General features: G+C 42.4%; 1 protein-coding gene across 4 annotated transcripts in view; it reads left to right on the top strand.

Moving 5' to 3' along the window:
- The window catches only part of FIRRM (FIGNL1 interacting regulator of recombination and mitosis), a 102671-nt gene extending 87375 nt beyond the window's left edge, over positions 1-15296 (top strand). For all 4 annotated transcript variants that reach the window (XM_061585374.1, XM_061585365.1, XM_061585355.1 and 1 more), the window contains 9 exons: positions 1357-1446; positions 6692-6877; positions 7721-7843; positions 8632-8727; positions 9726-9839; positions 10658-10762; positions 11885-11965; positions 12435-12554; positions 13889-15296. In XM_061585374.1, the coding sequence (XP_061441358.1) occupies positions 1357-1446; positions 6692-6877; positions 7721-7843; positions 8632-8727; positions 9726-9839; positions 10658-10762; positions 11885-11965; positions 12435-12554; positions 13889-14077 (1104 nt within the window). In that variant the 3' untranslated portion in view covers positions 14078-15296. The remainder of the gene's footprint in view (positions 1-1356; positions 1447-6691; positions 6878-7720; positions 7844-8631; positions 8728-9725; positions 9840-10657; positions 10763-11884; positions 11966-12434; positions 12555-13888) is intronic.
- The last annotated feature ends 4128 nt before the right edge of the window (positions 15297-19424 follow it).

The raw sequence follows: 19424 nt of genomic DNA, 5'->3' as shown, positions 1-19424 counted from the left end.
CAGTTTAAAGCTCTCCTGTTGAACTTCTCCATGCTGTGGCCAAACACATTCTTCCCAGTCCTTGTGAGGTGCAACCCATCATTTGCCAGCAGTCCATCTTCTAGGAAGCGTAGCCCATGGTCCCAGAATCCAAATCTCTTGCATCGGCATCACCTTTGTAGCCAGTCATTCACCTGGAGTATTTTTCTTTCCCTTTCCACTCCTCTTCTAATTACTGGAAGGATGGATGAAAAAACTATCTGGGCCCCTTCCTAGAGCTTGACATGATTTCTTTGCAGCTCCATTTGGCAGTATCATTCATTCCTACATAGATGAGAAGAAAGGGATACTTGTCAATGGGCTTTATGAGCGATGGCAACCCTTCCATCACATCTCTAATCCATCCTCCAGCAAGGCAGCATACCTGGCAAGGCCACGGATCTTCTCAGGATATTTGGGTTTCAATCCCATGCAGTAGGGAGTCTCCCACTACAACTGCTCTTCTCTTGTTGTGGGGTGTGGTTTCATTGCTTCTGCTTGACTGAGCTTCAGCCTCTCACTCGCTGTCACATGGAGTTTCCTGTAATTCTTCCCCTGCAGACTGTCCTCTAGTATCATCCTCAAGTGCCTGGAAGCAGTTCCGTACTTCCACTGGAGAAAGGTGTTTTGAAAATATGTTGTTTAATTGGTCTCTACCAAGCTTGATCTTTCTACTATTTATTTTGAAACATTTCATCCAGACATGGATTCTAGGGCAGTGTATATAGAAAATCAAATATCAACACAATATTAAAATAAAGAATAATTCAATAAAATCTGAGAATTGTAATATTCAGCAAACTTAAACAAGCCTAAATCTGTTTATGGTGGTTTCTTTAGGAGATGTTGGTCTTTGCTTTATTTTGGTAAACATTTTTCTTTTGGTCTGATTACCTGGTGACTGGGTGTTGTTTTGCCTTCTTCTGTAGCATGTGTTGTGATATTTGTTTGAGCCATCTGGATGGTTTTTAGAAATAATTCCTTGCCTTGTTTAGGCCACTTTAATGTGGGAGTCCTTTGATTAATTTCTAATTTTCTGCTTGTGGCAACAATTTAATTTGTGTGATACAGACTACTCTGTGAGGTGGTTCAGGAGGGACAGATAGATTTGTGTAAATGGTATTAGGCTAAAACAAACTTCAGTCTAAGACTCAATGGCCATGTTGAGAATCGAGGTATTGGACTCGTTGCTCCCTAAAATAGGGCCTAATGTATATGCAGCTATAGATTCTGGCCATTTAAATAAAGTGTATCAAATATTGGTTTCTTAAAAAATATACTTAGATGTTGCTAGAATGTTTGAACACTCTAATAATAATTTCTATTATCCCAATTCAGATAAAAGCTTGTCCTTCAGGGTGTTTCCAAGACACTCTGCTGGGGGTCCTGTTAAGGCGCCTGGTCTTCTTGATGAGTGCTGATCACCAGGCAAGTACTGCTCTAGTATTGCCTGACCTGTGTCTGTCTATGAATACTTGGGCTTCAGTCTGATTAATCAACTAAAGCATTAGCTGATTGATTAGTAGGGGCCATTTTCAATTGATGAGGGGCAATTTGAATTGGTGAGAATGAGCAGTAAGGCCATACTATTTCTGCCTTCCCCCAGGATTTCCTAAAAAGGAGAGTTTTTACTTTCTTTTTGGAAGAAGAAAAAGAAGAGGCTGCTTCCCTCCGGAGCAGATTCCATGGGCAAGGTTCCCTCACTGAAAAAGCCCCTTGTCTTATAAACATGTACTTCACTTCAGCAAGTGGGGCAAGCTAGGGCAGGGTCTTCAGTGATGTCATAGCCAACCAAGCAGATTGATGAAGAGATTGGGGTGGTCCTTCTGGTCTTGATCCCAGATTGTTTGGGCCTTAAAAGTCAGCATCAGCTTTATTAAGGCTGGGATTTACTTATAACAAAGAGTGATAGTAGTATTGAAAGGAGTTTCATCCCTGGAAGTTTCAGAAATGTTCATTCTGTAGTTCATATTTTTAGAAAGATAGAAGGGAGATGTGTCTTTTCATCATAGGATATTACTGCTCTTAAAGTTCCTTCTCTAGACTGCCTTTTCACTCGGTGAGAATGGAAAAATGGGCTTGCCAGCAGTGTGATATATTTATAACACTTCAAGAAACTCAAGGTGACATGTATATGATTCTCCTTGTTCCCATTTTATCCTTGTTATACAGCCATGAGGGTGACTGTATTCTATAGCCAGCATGGATTTTTCACATTCCACCATGTTAAATTGAAAATACCCCCCATGCCATTTTGCTGCTTCCCATAAGGTCATTTCAAAACAAAATCTTACAAAACTTACAGTCCTGAATTCAGAAACGCTTGCTCCACAACCCCCTAAGTTTTCACTCAGAGAGAATCAAGAGTTCAGATTGTAAAACAAGAGGAAAAAACCCAAACCCCTGTTGGACTTTTTTGTGTTAGTGGTCTCATAATTTGTTGAAATTAATTAAAAATCAGCCATGTTCAGAGTACCTGTAATTCTATTACTGACCTTACCACATACTCTGACCTTCATCTTCTGCAGTTTAAAAGGTAAAAAAAATGCCAGAGTGATTTTTTATTAATTTAAGATTGGTTTCTATGATAACACAGGTATGTTCAGTAAGAATCAACTGTTAGTGTTCTAAAAGCCAGACTAACAGGTGTTTGGCTTGGCTACACCCATACCAGACATTTTTTCCACTTTGAACAGTCATGGCTTCCCCAGAAGAATCCTGGAAATTGTAGGTTGATAAGTGTGCTGAGAGTTGTTAGACTTCTACTCTCTTCACAAGGCTACAATTGTCAGAGTGGTTGAACAGTCAGCCCCTCTTCCCAGAGAATTCTGGGGATTGTAGGTCTGTGAGGGGAATAGGGCGTCTCCTAACAACTCTCAACACCCTTCATAAACTACTGTTCCCAGGATTCTTTGGGGGGAAGCCATGACTGTTCAAAGTGGAATGAAGGTGTAGATGTGGCCAGGGACAGCTTTGGTTTAAATTTGGATAGGAGACTACACGTGTCTGCTATAGAATAAAAAGGAGGGTGAAACACTGAAAAAGAATGATACTGTTCACAATGTTTTCCTTTTGGGAAGGAAAGGGGCTTCCCTCTGCACAGTGCCCACCCATCCAATCTCCTCCCCACTTTTCTCTCCTTCCCTTTCCCCTTCCTCTCCTCCCCCCTCCCCCAAGTCATTTTCACTTATCCTAAGCATGATTATACAGGAGTAAATCCCATTGATCTCAATAAGCATGCAAATGATCCGACCTGCCATTCCCCTCCCCTCTCTTCCCTCCCCTCTCTCTCTTCCTCCACTCCAGACCTCCCTCCTCCCCCTCTTCCTCCTCCCCCATGGTCAGTTTCACTTATCCTAAGCATGATTAAATCCCACTGAACTCTATAAGCAAGCAAACAATCAAACCTGCCCTGCTCCTCTCCTCCCCCTCCTGCCTGCTCCCCTCCCCCTTCACCCTCCATGGTCAGTTTCACCTATCCTGAGCATGATTGCATGGGAGTAAATCCTATTGAACTCAATAAGCATGCAAATAATCCGTTCTCAGCAAACTTGCACAGCATCCCATTTCTTACCTCCCAGATCAAAAAGCAGAGAAATTCACTAAAAGGCAAAACACCCTTGTGGTTTAAAGAATGTACCTATAGCCAACAGATATTTCTATCAAAACTTAAAAAAGCAGGGAAATTTGGTAACTATAGTGAGTGCAGGAGACTGACCTCCTCTCTGAGATATTGTACTGTCCTACAAATTTGTAAAAATGCAAACATAATTTGGATTGGTCTTCACGGTCTTCCTGTGTAGCTTGGAAGAATTTGGTAACATGTACCTCCGAGCATGTGGTGAGTGGAGGCAACACCTGCAGTCAGACCTGCATTTCCCAAGATGGAGAATTACAGTTTTTGTATGTTTGTTGGTGTTTTTCTTATTTTGCTTCTTTCCTGTGTTACTATTTCTATTTCTACAGATAATCTAACCTAGAAAATTCTATTGCTCTCATTATTTATCCTAGAAATTTGTGTCAAATTTATTTTTATTAATTTCAAAGCCTTTTTAGTGGTCAATATCATATGATAGTGAAGACAGCCTTTTGTCTTTCATTCTGGAGGTTATATTCTGTTTCTATTTTGGGTGCATTAATAGTTGAATCTGAAACTGCAGTTTTGATGTAAAATCAAACTGATTACAATATGTTACTAAAGCAATGAATCTAGCTGTTGGAAAAAATATGCTTGGCGTGCCCAAGATGCTTGTGTTCAGCCTGCTATGCTTAAATCACTCCACTTAAGGAAGGGTGGGCATGGTCAATTAAAATATAGAAATTTGGAAGAATATATTTCACCTCCCACTGTTTTATCTTGTGCAAAGTGAGACACTCCTCATGTCCAATGGAGACTATTCTGCAGAATAGTCAGTGCCATTATTCCACAATTGTTTTTGGAGGGTTTTTTGTGTAAATTATGTAGTTTTGCTGTATTTTACATTTGAAGAAACAGAAGCAAAAGAAAATAATTTACTTTAGAAAACTTCACTAAAATTGCAAAGTAAATCAAATTTATTTAAAGTGACTATATGGACTATATCAACTGTCTTAATATTGTTGTTTCCTCCGTGCTAAAACAAGATCAGCACAACACATTTCTTTCTGCTATTTGGGCTGACTGCAGGTGTTGCCACCACTCACCATGTGCTCAGAAGCACTTGTTACCAAATTCTTCCAAATATTCTTCCAAGGAAGTAGACTGGACTGTGAAAGACCAACCCAAATTACCGCATATTCCGGCGTATAAGACGACTTTTTAACCCAGGAAAATCTTCACAAAAGTTGGGGGTCGTCTTATACGCCGGGGGTCGTCTTATACGCCGGAATATAGTACCGTATTTCTCCTGCTTGCAGCCTGGCCCGGCGTCCCCTCCCCTGAGGGGAATCCCCATTGCTCCTCCGTCCCCGCCATCTCCTGCATGGCCTCCTCCGCCGCAAAATGGCGGCCGGGGCGGGGAGCAGCAGCAGCAGCCTCCCCGCGTCCTTCTCCTCCGTGGCGGCCTCGCCTGCGCCGCCTCCCGCCGCCGCTGCTGCTCCTCCGCCCGCGGCTGCTCAGGCGAGCGACGGGGCCGCGGCGGCGGTGGCTGCTCCTCCTCGGGCGGCCAACGGCGGGCCGCTTTCGTTGTTCTCGCCGCCGCAGGCCGCGCCGGCGCCTCCGCTGACGCACAACCACCGGGCGGCGGCAGCAGCAGCGGGAGGCGGTGGAGGCGGGAACCCGCTGCCGACAGCTGCCCCTGCGGCCTCCTCCTCGGCGCCCTCCACCGCCGCCGCTGCCTCCGGCCTGCTGGCGCCGCGGGAGCTGGCCTACAACTGGCAGGCGACGAAGCCGACGGTGCAGGAGCGCTTCGCCTTCCTCTTCAAGAACGAGGTGCTCAGCGACATCCACTTCTTGGTGGGCAAAGGTCGGTGCGGGCTATGGGGCGAGGGGGCGCTGGCCACGCAGGGAAGAAAGGGGAGAGGGACGCTGGCTTTTTAAACGGGGATCAGGGTCTTTCTTGCGGCTGGGGGCAGGTTGCTATGGGGGCAAGCGGGTTGAAGAGTTGTGGCTGTGGTTGGGGGGCTGTTATTCCGGCGTATAAGATGACTTTTTAACCCAGGAAAATCTTCTCAAAAGTTGGGGGTCGTCTTATACGCCCAGTCGTCTTATACGCCAGAATATACGGTATGTTTGCATTTTGACAAATTTGTAGGGCAGTACAATATCTCAGAGAGGAGGTCAGGTCTCCTGTTTCCCTGGTGCATTCACTATAGCTGCCCAATTTTCCTGCTTTTTAAAGTTTGATAGAAATATCTGTGGGCTATAGATATGTTCTTAAACTGCAAGGGTTTTTGCCTGTTAGTGAATAATGAGGTAGGTTTATGCTGAGAGATAGTGATTTGCTAAGTTCACTCAGTAACGCTGGTCTCCCAAGTGTTAGTCCAACACCTAGTAAGGGTGGTTTTTTTTTTTAGTGAGAGAAGAGTCATATGTTCCAACCTGCTTCTTTACATCTGGAATAAATTTTCAGGGCTAATTCAAATATTGCACCCGCCCTAGGTAGATGCTAAAAAGGTTTTGTTTTGTTTGTTTACAGTGGCTTCCATAAATTTTGTGTAATTAAATTAGGCTTATCATTTGGAAAGTCACCAAACCAGCCTTTGCAATGAATGTGCAGCACAGGCATTGAAAGTCTTTCCATGTTGCAAATGGCTTACAAACATTAACAGTCAGAGCATGGCACTGGTGCCCTGGAAAAGCATTTTGGCTGCGTCTACATGAGAGCCATATTTGAATTTGGCTCCAAGGAATTACTGTGTGGAGGTTCTTTGCAGTTGAGTTTCTTGGCAATGTCCTTTACTACTAACTGGAGTTGTGCACCCATCTCTTCTATTGTTAAAATGTAGACATATTTTATGGTTGTTCGGGTTGGGAAGAGGGACTGAAGCAATATTCTGGGTTAAGGAGTGGAGAAGGTGCTCAGATGGTTTCAAAATCTTGGCCATGGCTTCTGATTTGAGAGGGAAATAGAACTTCCTCCACCCTGACTGCTTACGGTACCACTGAACAGGAAGGAAGTTCTGTTTATTTTATTTTTCCACATTTGTTGAGCTCTCTCATGCTCTTTCTAATGTTGTCCTCACTTCCTTGCAGGTCAGGTTTACCCAACAATTTCCTCCCAAAGAAACAGAGAACTTGCTATTGTGGCAGCATCTTTCTCTTCAGGCCTTGATACCTCATCTTAGGCAGCAAGTTGCTCATGAGCTTTTTGTGGCAGGATTTACACAATGTCAAGAGTGGCTGAACAGCAAAAGGTCGCTGGAGGAACTTCCACAGATGGTGAGGAACAGCTTGACTGAATGAGTTACTGGCAGATGACAAATTCTGATGAGGGTTTTCTTGTCCTCTTTCATTCTGTTAAGTCTTTGTTATGGCAATCCCCATGAGTTAGCCCAGCTTTTTGCATGTTTGTGCTAATAATGTGGTTTTAGAAAGAGATGTTTGGTGTATAACATTTTGTGCCAGTTTTAGCAGCGGTCTTGTCTGATTAACATTTCTTGGACAAAAGGTATTTGTGTGGCCTTTTGACTGGTATTTGTAAAAATTATGGTTTGTCCAGCTCAGTAATTTGATTTCCTTGGAAGTGCCTCAAGCTGCAAAGATCTGGCCTTCTAGTTTGAGAATGAAATAAACCTGTAGCTCCCCTTTAAACTATTTAACGCCCAAGTTGAGAAACATGTGCAATATATGGCTCACTATAAATTTCAACCTACAGTATTAATGCTTTAATTCTTTGTTCAAACATTTGTGACCTCTCTTCTTCATTTATCCTAATGCCCTGCTCCTCAACAGACTTACATCTCAAAGACAACATGCACCCACAGTCTCAATGAAGGGGTTTATTAGCCAATTCCAGTCCACTGGCAATAAATAATATGCCTCCTGAGTCTGCACAAAAACACATACATATTTCTCAACCTCCATTGTATCTGAATTAACTCTTCCATGACCTTTTCCATCAGGGAAGACCTAGTTAAAGAACTCCATCCCACTGACAGAAACAGCTCTTTCTTTTTCTCAATTTTCAATTTGACACTGAAATTGTTCAGGGGTGCTTTTGGGCTCTTGGAGTTCAGCTCAAGAAGTGTTCCTAGCATCTCTCAGCTCTTCTTTCTTTTCTAGAATACTGCTCTCTCTGCCTTGTTATCCTTGTGCCAAACTGCTGGCGAGACACTAGAGTTGGGACAGCGAACAGCACTTGTTGGAACTGTTGATCAGTTCTTGATAGTTTTACATGCCACACAGGTGAGGAAATTCTCTCATTTCTCACTAACTGCTGAATCATTTAGTCCTCCTTTCTCCACAATGCCAATAATATGTCAGAATAGAAAACTGCAATTTTCCTACTCTAATGGGAAAAGGAAGCAGAATTCCAAAAGCGTGTGTGAGGAAAAATAGTGGATGTTATTTTATTACAGTAGCAGGAGCATGCTGTTTTCCCTATTATACATCTTTCTTGCCATACAAAAGACCTTATTTAAGGTGCTGCTGACTGTTGATAGCACTAGTTCTGTTATGTGCCAAGAGGGGGAGGAAAGCCCTGATTTTTGTCTTGTACCATAGCCGGGAAACATGAAGCAAAGAAGTGTTTCTCAAATTTATCCCAGGGGGAATTCATGCTCTGTTAATGCAGTATGGTTCAATTTGCTAATCATAATGTGTGATACTTTTGGTGCCTGTAATTACAACTCATTGTGCTTTGCCTCTTCTGGCAAAGAAGTGCCCAAGGGAAGTCAGCGCTAAAAGGCAGCAGGTTTTGGTAGTCTAAATTGGTGCTTCTGTTTAGCTGTAGTTGACTTTATGCATTCAGTCTATGAGAGGAGTACACGTTCTATGGGTTGTAAACTAACTTGGATTTTGAAAGATGAATTTTGGTAAATGAAAAACAGACTTCCTCAACCTGCGTTTCATGCTACTGTCTCAGAGGCAGTAGGTAGCAGTATCATTAAACATTCATTCTGTCATTACAGGAACTTTTAACTAGTTTAGTTAGCCAGTTTGAGGTTATAAGGTGTTCTTTTTGTCCAATGAAGGTCTCCAGTCTGCCTTGCCTTCAGCAAACCTTTTGCTTGATGTTTCGACTCCTGCAGTTCTTCATCCAAATGTTAGAGCCTGAGTTGCTAATTCAGGTAAGGAATGGTGCATTGGGCAGGCTTGGATGGATGTCTAGTAAGATGCTTCTCAAAGCTGATTGCTGCTGGTTTATGTATTTGTTTTTTGATCAGAGAATGATCCTGGTAAGCATAAGCCATGGTGGTACAACAATGTTGGGATCCTAGTCTCTGGGTATTTAAAAACCCTGGCCCTCAAGAGGCAAAGTTATAGTTCATGCCTTCTTTACTTCATAGGATTTTTATGTGCATATTGACAAAACAACAGCCTGCACCTTCTCTCACAGATGATCACTTATGTTACATGATTTCAAGGGTCTTCAAAGGGAATGTATTCTATTTGGAGGCACATCATCTTAATGTCTCTTGCTTAGGCCCAATGCAGGCAACATGCCTCTATGTGTGGGCTATGGGTTGCACGGTCTCTACCCCTCTTTGGCCTAAATTCCCCCACTTCTCTCCCTTATTGGCTTTAATCCTGGCTCAGTATTATATCTGTATTGACAATTACCATTGTCAATGCTAACCATGATTTCTATCAGCCAGAGTTTGAAGCAGGTTTGAAAATCTAGTTGGGAAGGTTGAACATGATTAGCATCTGTGGGCATACAATGCCACTATGATGAAGGCTGATAAATGTGGGGGAAGCAAACAATGCATAAGCCTTCAGCACTGATCTCTTCTCAGTGGAACTGTTTTCTTTCTGTAATCTTCCTGATTGTACTTAAAATTCTCAGATGTCCTGTCCCACCACAGATATTAATTCAGCATTATTGTTGATTGTTTTATCATCTATTATTGTAAAGGGCTGCTTTGCTTCTTTTGCATACATTCTAGCTCCAGTTGAATTGTCACTGTACTTCTTCCATTTCAAAAGTCTACCTTTGACCTCACTGCTTACAAACCCAGCCCACCAATAAACCTGCAATTGAGAATCCATGCATCTGATGAAATGGACTGTAGTGCACAAGAGCGTATGCCATAATTTTAAGATATACTGTTTCCTCTTCCTGTAGATATTTACACTGCAAACTTCCCTCCTTCAACCTAATCCCCCAGATCATGTTCTCATTGCAACCTTAGATTTTCTCTCTTCAGTGGGGATACTTGTTATTCCACCAGATTTCCAGGTAAATACACTGGACCAGTATTCCATTTTTCCATTAAACTGCTGAATGTATCATTTACAGGTGAAAATAATAACATTAGGACTGTAGTATCAGAACAACTGAGGTAGTATTTTTATTGGTGGCCACCAAAGTATGCTAATCATGAGAATTTGAAATTCATGATATTTTTTAGAAAGCCTGTATTTATTTATTTATTATTTGATTTATATTCTGCCCTTCCTCCTGGCAGGAGCCCAGGGTGGCAAGTATATACATGGCAGGTATAGATGGGTAATGAATGGTACAGAGATCTCTTGATAGTCCTCTAGGGATAGAAATATCTCACATTATGCCTGGACTTGGTGGAGTTCTTGCCACTGAGTTTGTTTTAGCCTGTTAATCAGCTTAATGGCAGCTTTCCATTTTCAAAAGACACTTTCTTTGTTCTGTTGAATGGTAGTAGGTTACCTGGACTTACTGTAAACCTTTTCGTTGGTTTGTTTTGGAGGGTGGGAAAATGCCTATTTATCAGCAAATTCCAGAGAGATAGCCATATTTGGCTGTTGCAGCAAAACTAACAAAAAGAATCAAATGTCCTGTGGTATCTTAAAGACTGACAAATGTATCATGGCATCTGATGAAGTGCCTAATAAAATTGTCAGTCTTTAAGGTGCCACAAGATTGTTTTTTGTTCAGAAGTCCATGGCAGTCGTTACTATGTTTGTAATTCTAGGAGATATATCTGGGCTGTCTTTTAATTATGATTCTCAGGAAAATATATGAAGGGGGAATATATAGGCTTAAAACACGAACTATAACCTGCATTGTTCACTTGCTAGATACAGGTTTTGTCCAAGCTGTCCTGCCTGTTTTCTTCTTTGCTGGCCAACAGTAACTGGCTGATTCATCAGCATGCCATAGAGGCATTCACACAGTTTGCAGAGGTAAGAGGAAGTCCATCTGTGCTTTCCAGGTCTGGAGGGAAATGCACATTATCCAGTTAAAATTAAGCTGTTTCAAGTTCATTCTTAACACTCTTGGTATTTGCGAAGGGCTCTCAGTCTAGCTAAGATTGGTTACAAGTCCTGGCACCCAGAGACCTTGGGGAAAGTGCCCTGGCCATCTGGTGAAAAGGACAACCAGTAGCACATCCTCCCTCATTTGTTTTGAGAAATTAGAAGCAGCAGAAGTCTTTCCGTCTCTATGCAGTGCAGTGAGATAAGACTTTGCCTCTTCCAAAACCTTGCCACCTGGTGTCAGGAAGAGGCAGTGGCTTCTCTAACCTGTTGGGGTTTGGAGAAGTTGTTCCAAAAAGCAGCAAAGGTTTGCATTCAAGTAAGTCCTATTCAGAGCAGACCCACTGAAATGAATGAACTTAAATTAATCATGTCCATTAATTTTAATGGGTCTACCCTGACCAGGAGTACTATTAAATACCATCCACAAGTCTCTTTTGCTATTTTGTAATTTCTCCATGCTCCAGCGCAAATGAGAAATCCTTCTACACGCCCAATTTGCATGAAAAAGAAATTAGGATTGATGAGGCTGGCTAGTAAAACAAGCCAGTATTTGTAGGTTACTATCCCTTTCAATGGTACATAGCTAGATTAGGACCCATAAATTGCTTATCCTTGGCTAGATAATAGAAGTGAGTTTAAATCACAATGGTGTATTACAGATTAGTTTTTCTGGATGTGTAAAGCAATGAAGAGCTGTGTGTGTTATATGGAAATTTGCCAGTTCTACTCAACTACTTATTTTGGATTGATATTTTAGTTGTAATTTTTAATTTTTGCCCTGAATTTAGGTATGGTGAAAGGCAAAGGTAATGAATTTTAAAATAATAGTAACATTAAAATAAATGTACAGATGGGGAAATAGGAAGACAGGAAAACTAAAGATTTAGGAGCACCTGATTTGTCACACTCTTTTCTTGTAAGTTCTACTAGTGCTGAATATTTACAGTTGTTTAGTAGAGATTCCTTGATTCTTGCTCCAGTTCGAGTAACCGGAATGGGTTGGGTATGAACCTTCCCTCCCTTATTTATATGTTTTCTTGTATTAAGGGGACAAGTAATGAAGTCATACTTTCCCAGTGCCTTAATTCTGAAGAAATTAAAAGCAAAGTTGTTGGCTTCCTGTCAAAGGTATTTTTTTACATAAAATTGATGATTTACTGCTGTCAAATTTTCTGTTTTGAAATTTAATGTTTCCTAAACAACGTATGCACATTATTTATAATATAGTCACAGTGAGTTTACAACTAAACTGAGCCTTCTATAGAACCAAGGGGCATAACCCAGCATTTCTGGTTATGCAGCCCACATGCCTTATGCATGTGCCAAAAGACAGACTTCTGTTTATCTATTTACACGTTAGGACACTATAAACAAGATCACTTCTTTGTGGTTTCGATACACTCTTACTCCTACTTACTTATTTGAAATATTTAAATAACATCTTTCTGCAAGACAGCTGTTAACCTCTAAGGGCAAACTGAGGTTAATATAACAGTTAGAAGCTCAGTTCTCTTCTAATTCCTACCATAGTAGCAGCTATGGATTTGACAGCATGGTTAGGTACCTTTAGTTATTTCTCCTGTGGTTTTTCTCTCAGACCCACCTTGGAGAGGAGACAAAAGAAGCAAAAGTAGAACGAATGAAAAAGGCAAATGCTCTTCTTAAATGCCACTTGCTGGAGGTCACAGAAGACAGACGAAGGGGCCTAAGCTTGGAGGTATGTTGCAGAATTGTGAATGAGTATTTTGACCATTGTCATTTTCATACAGTACTAAAGGTAGTACTAAACTTGTAACAGCAAATTTAGGGCTAATGCATACATTTTTGTTTTTGTTGTTGACCTGAGTAATTCTATTTGCCCCAGACAACACATGTATAGTGTGAACTAGGTAACTACCAGTATAGATAGCAGCCATTCACATGATTGCAACAGCTCATGAAAATTGCTGCTTCTCCACAGGTGGTGAACACATGCCATGGTGGGTTATGTCACCTTTTCGTGGCCAGAGACAGGAATGCAGACTGGTCTTACTAGCCCTCATTTTCTAACATTTACAGTACATACCTCTTTCCATCTTATAAGGAAGAAAGGAAATCCTCCCTGTAAGAGGGAAGATTAATCATTCTCAACTGGTGAGGAAAGGCATACAGGAATATGTTAGCTCCTGTGCTCTTAATGTAGGAGGTGAGGATAGTCCAAGCCCTGCAATATACTCTTAGCTTCAAGGCATAGTTGTTTCCCCTACTTTTTCCGGCTGTTGTAATTATACTTTTTTTTGGGGGGGGGGAGGCCACTCTGTCTGCCCCCCCTTCCCAACCACCACACACCTACAGAGAAGGGATTGAATAAATTTTACTAACAGTGGCTGCCTAAGCAAACCATTCTAACAGTGTCTACTCAGATCTGAGTGCCAGATAAATGTGATTAGGGGCATGTTAGGAGGAGCCTTTTCATGCAGGGCAAGAGGTTTTAACATGCATTCTATGACTATTGAACTTTCCACCACAATACTTTAAGCTTCTACCCCAAATTGAGTTTGTAGGGCTGGGGCCACAGATGCTTCTACAGTCCTGTCAGTGTATGGCCCATGCTGAAGCTTTTTGTTTAGAAAATGCTGCAGTGTTAATAAAGAGCCTAGTCTACACAACTAGCAGTGTGAGAGCAGTTTTTAAAAATGCATCTCAGGTGTGTGAAGTGATGACTCCTGGTACTGTAATCTTTTTCTTTGGTCACAGGCTAAGGGGCTAGTTTTTGTGTCTCCATACAATTTCAGATTGGACCATTTTGAGTCCTGTTTGTAAGAAGCTCTGTTTAGCAAACTTAGGCTGCAATCCAATACATGTCTACTCAGAAGTAAGCTCCACTGGGCTCAATGGGACTTACTGCCAGGTGTGTATTGGATTGCAGCCTTAGTGTCTATGAATCATAAAGCTTGAAAATCAGATTCTGCCTTGCAAGCTGTGTTGTGCAGTGACTAAGTTAATTTTACACTGTTAATATTACTCTGCTTAGAAGCTTCAGGATATAAAACCACTCTTTTCAATTTATAGCCTTCCCTGAAAAAAACTTGCTACTCAGCCACCGATGAGGAGCAATATAAGTCAGCAGTCGATGCTGTTGAAGGGATACTGGAGAATGTGAAAGTACTGCTACAAAAGAGCCCACCTCCAAATTGGCTCACAAAGAAACTGGAAGCATTACAGACAACACTGAACAGTTTGAAAAACAGCATATGTTGACAGCTTTAGTGCTCCCTTTTGAATGACATCCGTACTGTAGTGTTAACTGTAGTGCCACCTAAGACCCACAGCTGGAAGCCAAAGAAGCAAACTACAGCCCACCAGTGGTGATTCTAGACTGAGCATGTTGTATATTCAATTTATTTACAGGGACTTGAAAAGTGAAGATAGTGAGCCAAGTTTAAAATATGTGAACACAGATGTGTGAATACATGCAATTTCTTTAGACTTTAGTCTGCCTTTTTTCCCTACCAGTAGCATTACAAATGTGTTCCTTCTGAAAACTGAACTGTCAGAAGGAACCGTTTTACTCACCAGAAAGGTGTTTCTCTGGGGGCACCAGGACACCGCCAAGTGGGTACTATCTTTCTTTGCTAGTGCTTGAGGCACTAAAGAGTTAAAACTCCAAAGGACTGTCACCACAGCCCCTCCCACGGAGTGCTAGTTCGCTGTCTGGCCAAGCTTAAAACATACAGTAATCTTATAACAGTAATCTTATAATCACTGACAACATTCAGTGAACCATATATTAACATGAAACTAAAAATTTGCACACTGCTACGTCCCTTTATAGACCCTTTAGTCTCCACCCATTTTCTTTATAAATTTTATTGCCCTTTTGCATCCCAGGGTGGGCCTTGGCAGTGTCCTGGTGCCCCCAGAGAAACCTTTCTGGTGAGTAAAACAGTTCCTTCTCCAGTGGGCACCAGGACAACCCAAGGTGATCCCAGTTCTAGAGCTGACCTATTGTATGGGTGGGTACATAACTCTTCAATGATTTTTTAGCACCTGCTGGACAAAGGCTGCTTCTGAAGATGCATAAATGTCTATCTTATAATGTCTAGTGAAAGTATTTGGGTAGTGGCTGCCCGACAAATCTCTTGTAGAGGTGCATTGATTGAATATGCTGCAGTAGTAGCTGCTGCTCTTGTTGAATATGCACAATACCTGGTGGCAGTTGCATGTGCAGCGAACTATAAGGCAATACACCCCTTAATCCATCTTGCCAGAGTAGAAGATGACACCTTTTTACCCAGAGTAGCTGGGTGATAAGACACAAACAACGAATCTGTCTGCCTTATCGATCTTGTCCTATTCATGTAAACCTTAAGTGCTCATCGCACATCTAAGGAATGCCAAGCATGCTCTAGAGCATGTTGTGGTGATGGGCAAAATGTTGGCAACACTAACTCCTGCTGACAGTAAAAGGCTGTATTTACTTTTGGAATGAAAGCAGAATCTGTTAGGAGTATGACTCTGTTGCTGTGGAAAATACAAAGATGTTTTGCTACTGAGAGTGCTCCCAGTTCAGACACCCGTCTAGCTGACGTTATTGCCACCAGGAATAGCACCTTGAAAGACATTATTCGCAGAGTCGAAGTTTTCAGTGGTTCAAAAGGTGGCTTTTAGAGAGCTGACAACACTTTGCGAAGATCCCATGTAAGAAACCGATGGTGAACAGGTGCTGAAGTCAGAGAAGCCCCTCTTAAAACTGTTTCAGATACAGATGAGCACCCTGTGACTCAGATGAAGAATTAGAAAGCACTGTTGCCAGTGCCAGTGCTTGTCTCCACAAGATGTTGGGCTTCAACCCATGCTTTAATCTGTCATTTAAAAAGGATAACTCCACAATTCCAGACTTCTGTGCTCTTATGTGGTGGTTGTTGCACCATCGCAAAAATGCAGCCCAGGTTTACTGATAATTTCTTATTGTGGAAGGCCTTCAAGATGCCAATAAGGTGGTTACAACATCCACTGGCAACCCTGCTCTCAGCAGCTTGCTCCCCTCAACTTCCATGCAGTTAAGGTCAACCATTGCAGATCGGGGTGCCTTAGGGGCCCCTGTAGTAACAAATCCAGACAAAGAGACAGAGACCATGGAGGTCCACAGATAGGTTAATTAGTTCTGAGAACCATGGCCTCCCTCAGCCAATCTGGTGCAACTAGAATGACATTGGCCCGCTTTAGCCTCACTTTGTTCAGCACTCAAGCCAACAAAGAGAATGGGGGAGGGGAATGTAATGGCCAAGGAGAATTCAGGGCATCTACATCTTCTACCAACAATGGGTATAGAGTGTAGTATCTTCTCAGCTGATGATTGACATCTGAAGCAAAAAGGTCCACATCCATCCTTCCAAACCTTTTGTGGATTTGTTTGAATACTTCCTTGTGAAGTTGCCACTCTCCCGGCAACACATCCTGTCTGTTTAACCAATCTGCTTGTATGTTGTCCACACCCCTTACGTATTCTGTCAGTGAGTACTGGGCCTTCTCTGTCCAGGACAGCAATCTTGATGCCTCCAGATGAAGCATCCATGATTTTGTCCCTCCTTGACGGCTTATGATTCCTTTCACAGAATTGTTGCCTGTCCTCAACATCACGTACTTGAGGTGGAGAAATGGCACAAAATGCTGCAGTGCCAGTTGCCCCACCCAGAGTTCCAACAAGTTGATGCTTTGTTTTGCTTCCTGAGACCACGATCCTTGTTGAATGTAGCCTCTGCAGTGAGCGCCCCAACCACATAGACTTGCATCTGTTGTAATAATCTCCCATGGTGGGTCCTTTAGAGGAACACCTCTGCGTACGTTGCAATCCTTTGCCTGGAATGTGCTGTTTGCCACTGGTAAGGTAACAATGTCCACTGTAGAGGCTGAACATGAAATCTGGCTCTAGGTGTAACTTGGATAGCTGACACTAGCATCCCCAAAACCTTTGCTAAGACCATTAGATCCTCTTAGGTTCTCCCCAGCAATGGTTGAATAGCCAGCTTTATCTTCTCCACTCTCTCTTCCAAAAGAGATATTTTCTCCCATTCTGTGTCTATCATTGCTTCCAGATGCTGCAGACGTTGCTGTGGAATCAAATTACTTTTCGCTACGTTTACCAGGATCCCTGAGAACTGCTAGGGTGACTTGAATGACTTGATATGACTGTGACCGAATTAAAATGTCATCTAAATATGGGTACAGATGCACCCCTTCTTGATGAAGATAAGCCACAAGGGTCACCATTATTTTTGTGAAGACCCTTGGAGCTGACACCAAACCAAAAGGCATTGCCCTATACTGGTAGTGTTGATTGCCATAAGCAAAGCAGAGGTACTTGCGATGCTGTGGATGGATTGGCACATGGAGATAAACCTTGGTTAGGTCTATGGAGGCTAAGAAGTCTCGTGGCTGAAGTGCTTCCCTTGTGGAAACCAAAGTTTCCATGTGAAATTTTCGGTATCTTACAAATCTGTTCAGGAATTTTAGGTCTAGCACAGCCCTCCAAGCACCCTCTTTCTTCAGCAAGATAAAGAGCAGAGAATAAACACCACAGAATTTCTGGTCCTGTTGAACTGGTTCTATGGCTGCTATCTGTAGCAGACGGTCTGTTGCCTCCTGTACTAGTCTGCGCTTCTCTGGATCTGAGGAAATTGGAGAAGGGATAAATCTGCTTGGAGGTGTAGCCTGAAACTCTGTTTGATACCCGTGACATTCCTGACCCAGCCGGCTGATGTTGTAGCCTCCCACTGTTGTGCAAAGCTCAGTAGGCTGCCTCCCACTGGAATAGAAAATAAGTCAGAATTGTCTTTGTTGTCTTCCACCTCTATTGGAAGCTGAACCTGTATTTTATGCACCTGATTGCTGTTGGTTGCACGACTGGAATCTAGAATGAGCCCAAGGTGGTCTGTTGGAACTGTAATCTTGCCCTCTTCCTCCAAATCTAGGTAGGCAAAATGACTGGTATGGTTGGTAGTGATGAAAGGAATGCCGGTCATCCATTCTTTGAGTTGTTACTGGCATTTCCTTTTTCTTTTCTTTTTTTTTCTACTAATATATCCTTCAAAACATCCTCACCAAACAATTTCTTGCCTGCATATGATTCTGTAGCCAGCGCTAGATGGGAAGTAGTATCTGCCTCCCAATGGCGAAGCCACAAGACATGCCTAGACACCACTTTGGCTGCCATAGTCCTGGTTGCAAATTGTGTCGCATCCATTGTCATTTCTGCAGCAAAGGTTTTCCTGAGTCTCTGTATCCTGATTTGGATTGTCCAAAGCATCATCTAACCACAGTAATGCAGCCCTTGAAAACACAGATGCTGCACATGAAGCACATATAATCAGTGCTGTCCTCATGTACTTTCTTAAGTGCCATGTCTAACTTTTGCTCTGTAATATCCTTCAGCTGAGCATCCCCATTCCTTGAAAGGAAATTGCTGAAAACTAAAGCAGAAATTGGGGCGTCAATGGCTAGAACTCTCAACTGCTCCATGAGCTCTGACTCTAACAAATATAGTTTATTAGCATATGCCACTGATCTTCTAGACTGAATTGGTGAATCCCATTCAGATGTCACAATTATCTTGAGAAGTGATGGCACTTTAACTACCCTGTCACTAGGCTTTGTTTCTGGAAGTACAGTGGCTCTCCTTGAAGCAGAAGGTGCCTGTTCTGCAGCTGAATTATTTAAATCTAAAGCTGACCTAGCCTTGCATAGCAGAGGCATGTAATGGGCACTGTGGAACCACCTGTGAACCATCACTCCATTCATCTGTATCCTCCTCCAGAGTAACAAGTCAATCATCATTCACAAATTGTTGCATTTCACCAGGTGACCTGTCAGGTCTGTGTGCTGTGAACCCCCGCGCTCTACCTCTGACCACATCATGAGGATACATGTGCTCTTTGTAGACCCTGTTGCTCCTCATCAGGCATACTAGCTTGCCCCACCTGAGAACTGCACTGCAACATATTGGGCTGCAACTGAGTGTTCCCTGTTGCATGACATGATTGTACAAACTGTTGTACTTGCATAGGAGCAATTTGAAAAGACTGGTGAAAAGCAGCTAGTTCCGCTGAAATGTCATCCATCAGAGCTCTTCTAATATGATTTAATTCAGCAGGGCTTAAATTCAAAGATTCCACCTGCTGTAGTTCCTGAGTGGAACAGGAGGTGGCAGTAAAGACCACATTAGTGGACTGTGCAGAATCCATATGGTGTTGCTGCTGCTTGTGTGTATTAACTAAGAATCTGTGCTGCTATTGCTGATTTTGACCAGAAGTGGCAGTATTACACAAAGGCATTGTGCCTCAACTGCTCTGTGCAAATTCAGGCTGCTGTGTATTAAATCCCATAAATTTCCCTACCTCCTCATCTGAATCTGAGCAAAAAAGGACTGAGGGATCTGGAGCCCTTTCCTCCTCTGAGAGCATTTCATCATTTACTGCCATCCACTGCTGGCTTTGTTCTCCCACATAAGCTGCCTTTCTACACTAATGATGATGTTGGTAAGACTGCATTGTTACTGTCTTTATCTTTGGCAACATGATTCCTCCCTGGCTGCTCTGCTACTGCATTG

Source organism: Rhineura floridana, chromosome 1 (genome assembly GCF_030035675.1).
Source record: "Rhineura floridana isolate rRhiFlo1 chromosome 1, rRhiFlo1.hap2, whole genome shotgun sequence".
Classification (NCBI taxonomy): Eukaryota; Metazoa; Chordata; class Lepidosauria; order Squamata; family Rhineuridae; genus Rhineura; species Rhineura floridana.
This window is presented reverse-complemented; position numbering and strand designations above follow the sequence as displayed.